The sequence below is a fragment of the Trematomus bernacchii genome, unplaced genomic scaffold (assembly GCF_902827165.1).
Source record: "Trematomus bernacchii unplaced genomic scaffold, fTreBer1.1, whole genome shotgun sequence".
Taxonomy (NCBI): Eukaryota; Metazoa; Chordata; class Actinopteri; order Perciformes; family Nototheniidae; genus Trematomus; species Trematomus bernacchii.
Window position 1 is genome coordinate 2,342,830 of NW_022987477.1, and position 5,778 is coordinate 2,348,607.

Below are 5,778 nucleotides of genomic sequence, written 5' to 3' on the forward strand. Positions count from 1 at the left end.
TCATTTGGAGCCGCAGGAATCCGCTAAGTGATTTTTAATCAGTGTTAATTACATCAGATTGCAGGGCTGCTGGTGCAGTTCACATTAGGATTCCCTAACCTAACCCCGTTAAAATGTGACACATCACACAGGGAACTTGATAATGATTGACCCATGATCCATAATGATATGACTCACTAACTCCCCTGTACAGTACATGTGCAATGAATCGTGAATGGTTCTCATCCAAGTGTCACTTTTTTTTTAAGAAGCATGGAGATTAAAAGCTGTCTCACTGTTTTCTTATCACTTTACTTTGTCCAAGTCACACTCAAGCAACACGTTAGCAGATGTGCTAACTAGGGTGTTTGGTTGCGTCCTTTTCTGTCCTATATTTGGCACGAGAGTTTGTTGTACAGCATGAATGTCTCTCTCACTTTTTGTGCGAGTCATATGCAAGACAGGTCGTCGTTGCAGGAGGAAGAAGTCCTCCGTGTTTTGGGGCTGCAGCGGGTCATCATGGTGATCTGGGTGCTGAAGTTGTTGCTGCTGCCGATGGACGGATGTTGGTATTTGGTGTCGGAGCCCATGTATCTCTGCAGGTGCCACCTCCGCCACTTCCTCTTGATCTCAGCTTGCACCTACAGTGGATATGAACAATATTACTTTAAAGGGGACATATTCTGCTCATTGTCAGGTTGATATCAGTATGTAGTGTCTCTACTTTAAAGAGTCCTCTCCTGCTGATGTTCAGGTGTATATCAGTATGTAGTGTCTCTACTTTAAAGAGTCCTCTCCTGCTCATGTTCAGGTGTATATCAGTATGTAGTGTCTCTACTTTAAAGAGTCCTCTCCTGCTGATGTTCAGGTGTATATCAGTATGTAGTGTCTCTACTTTAAAGAGTCCTCTCCTGCTGATGTTCAGGTGTATATCAGTATGTAGTGTCTCTACTTTAAAGAGTCCTCTCCTGCTGATGTTCAGGTGTATATCAGTATGTAGTGTCTCTACTTTAAAGAGTCCTCTCCTGCTGATGTTCAGGTGTATATCAGTATGTAGTGTCTCTACTTTAAAGAGTCCTCTCCTGCTGATGTTCAGGTGTATATCAGTATGTAGTGTCTCTACTTTAAAGAGTCCTCCTGCTGATGTTCAGGTGTATATCAGTATGTAGTGTCTCTACTTTAAAGAGTCCTCTCCTGCTGATGTTCAGGTGTATATCAGTATGTAGTGTCTCTACTTTAAAGAGTCCTCTCCTGCTGATGTTCAGGTGTATATCAGTATGTAGTGTCTCTACTTTAAAGAGTCCTCTCCTGCTGATGTTCAAGTGTATATCAGTATGTAGTGTCTCTACTTTAAAGAGTCCTCTCCTGCTGATGTTCAGGTGTATATCAGTATGTAGTGTCTCTACTTTAAAGAGTCCTCTCCTGCTGATGTTCAGGTGTATATCAGTATGTAGTGTCTCTACTTTAAAGAGTCCTCTCCTGCTGATGTTCAGGTGTATATCAGTATGTAGTGTCTCTACTGGGACATGTCTCCATGCTTTAATGTTCAAAAAGCTTTTTATTTTTCTCAAACTGCCTGTACTGCAGCACCTCTTTTCACCCTCTGACTGAAACCAGAGCCCAGTCTGCTCTGATTGGTTAGCTGGCCGGCTCAACAAAGCTTATGTCCTGCAATTTACATAAATCCAACAGGGAAATCCCATTGCCCTTTGTAGAGGAAGCCCTGGCTAAGGATGCTAAAACTAAATACATTTCTCATTCCATTTTGCGGCACGTACGTTGAGTCAAGTTTTTTTTAATCTTTTCTATTCTGCCCTGTTGACATCCTCTTTGGCCTTAGTGTTTTGCAGGATTGGAATAGTCTTTTTGATATACTGTAGATGTCTTTGCGATCAACACACACAAGAACAATCGGTCTCTGCTACTCGCATCAAAACTCAAGCTTCAAGCTCAAAGGACATGGAAGCTTTTCTAAGGCTGTCATTTTGCAGGAGTATTCTCTAAAGTGGCAGACATGCAGCTGAAGCCGACTGCTCTTAACCATCGCTGAGGGAAAACCTGTCTTTTGTGGCTTGAGTTTGCATCCTACTCTCATGAAGATGAAGCAAATTCATAAGCGTGCAGTTTACGTCAACCACTTCTATTCCTCCTTTAAGTTGATCTGCACTCAACAGCTTGTCTAGCCTTAGTGCGGACAGTCGGCAGTTTGCTCACTTCCCATATGGAGCTTGCGGTCTTTGCTCCCAGTCTCCAGGGATTTAAATTGGCAGCGGTGTAAAATGGATTACAGACTCTTAAGCACCGGACGCTTTCTGCAGCCGGCCCTTCAAGATGTTCAGAGACTCTTTAGGTAACTGCTGCCTGCTCACACCTGATAACCAGCGAAGTAGTTGTCCATGACTTGGCAGTTTTCAGGTAATAACGAAATAGCATTCACAAGATCCGTGCTCATGTCAGGGTATATGTCCCAAAACGTCTTCCCTTTATTTGCTAGTAAGGACAGAAACTTTGGGTCTAAATGACAATTACTGCGCTTTCAAGATATCTCTCACAAACACACGGGGGGCAATGGGGTCAGGTGTACCTAATAGAAGAGAAACTGAGTGTACCTTTGACGAATATATACGCTTCTTGGGCTTTATGTGATTTTTCCACAGTCTTATTTTAATGTTCTTGCTAGAAAAAACGACTGTAATTTCCGTCTTTATCGAACGCACATTTCTTGTTGTGACTCAATACGGTACAACTAAGGAGCAATAACACCACAACTGTATACAACGCAGAATGCTGCAGTAATTTGCACATCGCCAAGGCTTCACAGTTAACAAAGGACACCTGTGAATTGAAAAATTAAAATTCAGACGGCATAGAGTCAAGCCTTCCAATCTGGCCCCGCCGTGGGGACATAACTAACTCAGAGGACATCGCAGAGTCGCTCCCTGCCAACAAAAACGCTGTGCCTTCTACCCTGCAGAGTGCAGAAAATATGCTGCGAGCGGTCCGGTGACTCAGACTCTCTCAGGCTGTGTGTGAATGCTGAGCTGCAGATAGAGCCAAAGATGAACTACCTTTTCTGAGAATCAACACTGTGGGCTATCTCTGCATGGAAGTGTGTTTATAAAAACAGTGTTTACATCGCTTCAAGGGGGGGGGGGGTACTGACCTCTCCGTTCAGGAAGCAGTAAAGAACAGCCACCACAAAGCCCTAGATGGACAGAAACACACAGATAAGAGAGTGCCTTTTCCTTGTGCAGAAAAACATGGTATACTTGCTTGCATGTTTATGTATAGATGTCGTAATTGTACAAAGCTTTGGCAATGCGGTATCTGTCTGTCTGTCTGTCTGTCTGTCTGTATGTCTATCTACCTGTCTATCCGTCTATCTATCTATCTATCTATCTATCTACCTATCTATCTATCTATCTATCTATCTATCTATCTATCTATCTATCTATCTATCCGTCTATCTACCTATCTACCTATCTATCTATCTATCTATCTACCTACCTATCTATCTACCTATCTATCTATCTACCTACCTATCTATCTATCTATCTATCTACCTATCTATCTATCTATCTATCTATCTATCTATCTATCTATCTACCTATCTATCCGTCTATCTACCTATCTACCTATCTATCTATCTATCTATCTATCTATCTATCTATCTATCTACCTATCTATCCGTCTATCTACCTATCTACCTATCTATCTATCTATCTATCTATCTATCTATCTATCTATCTACCTATCTATCCGTCTATCTACCTATCTACCTATCTATCTATCTATCTATCTATCTATCTATCTATCTATCTATCTACCTACCTACCTATCTATCTACCTATCTATCTATCTACCTACCTACCTACCTACCTACCTATCTATCTATCTATCTACCTATCTATCTATCTATCTACCTATATATCTATCTATCTATCTATCTATCTATCTATCTATCTATCTATCTATCTATCTATCTATCTATTTCCTACTTGCAGCCTGTATTAGTCCTATAAATAGACACAAATGCATATTGAAGAGTGGTTTGTTTAATGAGTTAGAGGGATGGGAGGAAGTTCTGGAAATGTGTCCTTGGTTTCGGAGCTGTCTGGCTGCTTCTCCATCATTCCTCATTAAGTGATGAACTGAAATAACATCGGGGGTGTAATACGGTAACGCAGCCACTGAAGCCTGGAGACCTGCCACGTTTTTTTTTTGTTTTTTTTTTTAATCAAAACATTTGCAGGTCTCGGTTGCCAGCGAGCCAATTCATTACTTTACTTTTAGAAATTCAAGACAAATGTGTTTCACTGTTGGATGACCTTCAAGAAAGCTTCAAATACAAATGTCTCAATATATAATGAGATTTTTTTTTATCATTTATTCTTCCTAAAATAGTCGATATACCTGAAATGACCCCAGAATCAAGTCGAAAACCAGCCTCAACTCGGTCTTCACTTGCTCAGGGATGAATGCAAACACGATGAAGTTGATCCCAAACAGAGGAATCAGGAGCAGCGTAGATTTCGCCAGCCTCCTGAAATGACAAAGCAACAAATTATACATTTCTCCCTCTGGTGGAGCCAATTTCCAATCCCAATATGCCAATAATGAAATTCAACTCCCGAGTACTTTTCATTGTACATTCAGCTCTGAGGACCTGAGCTGGGGAAAAACACCATTAAAAGTCTCAGTGGGAAAATAGCTCATGCATTATGGCCGGCTTTTGACATGCTCTCCATCACAGGATAAAACATTTAAACACACGGCTCTATATCTCTGTGCAAAGCAGCTGCAGGGGGGGGGGGGGATATCATGCTGAATACCGCATGCTAAGGCTGGCGGTGAATTTCCTTTCTGATGTCAAAAAGGATTGGTCATCCCTGCATTGCTCTGGGCGTAAACAAGTTTTTTTATTAAAGGATTAAATGCTGCTAACTTTCCAAACTGACCTCTGAAACCTGTGGGTAGATTTTCCACAAAACTCTCCTAGGGGTTAGGAAAATTTCCTTTTATCCGAGCTAATGAATAATACACATTACCAGCATTTAAAAAGATGATAAATGATACTCACGAGTACTGGTTGGACTCGTTTCTTCCAATATCAGGACAGTTGATTTTCTGGCGAAGTATTCGTATGATGCAGATGAATAGAATAAAGTTCATCTGTGGAGATATTAGGACAAGGGAGTATTTTACAATGTGTTTAGTGCTGAAAATATCAATCATCAATATGAGATAATGAGAACATTTACTCATGGTCAAATTAACCAGTTAAAGGTAGGGTAGGTAATTTCGGAGAAACCAGCTCGAGTGCGCTAGAATTTGAAAATACACAGCCGGAAAAAATCTGCCACTTCCTTACAGAGCCCCTCCTCCAACACACACGAACGCGCACATGACCAATGAGGGCACGAGATAAGTTTGTGCACAGATGGAAGGCTGACAGGCAGGTAGGCCATCCAATCATTTTAGCCGGGCCGTGCTTTTTACAGTACTACGGCTTCCACAGACGACGTTTTTTTATGGATTTTTTGTCAAAGCACTTAAGATATTCATTGCTATCGGGATGTTAAGAGCATTCCATGGAATATAACAAAAAGTGTATCTCGAGCCGGTTTCTCAAACTTACCTACCCCACCTTTAAGCCCTGAGCCTGTTTTTCAGGCCTCAGGCTCGAAAATGACATGCCCAGAATAAATGACCATATCTTCACTTCTAAAAAGGGGTACATTAATAATCTTTGTTCTCAAAGTAATGATAAACCTGTGAGTTGGATGTAGAAAAGTCAGA

The 5,778-nt window shown here is 41.2% G+C and overlaps 1 protein-coding gene across 1 annotated transcript in view; it reads right to left on the bottom strand.

The window, feature by feature from the left end:
• Positions 1-230: 230 nt before the first annotated feature.
• Positions 231-5,778, bottom strand: part of vipr1b (vasoactive intestinal peptide receptor 1b) — a 37,463-nt gene continuing 31,915 nt past the window's right edge. The window contains 4 exon segments of the mRNA XM_034148232.1: positions 231-620; positions 3,143-3,184; positions 4,393-4,522; positions 5,060-5,151. Of these exon segments, the coding sequence (XP_034004123.1) occupies positions 429-620; positions 3,143-3,184; positions 4,393-4,522; positions 5,060-5,151 (456 nt within the window). The 3' untranslated portion in view covers positions 231-428.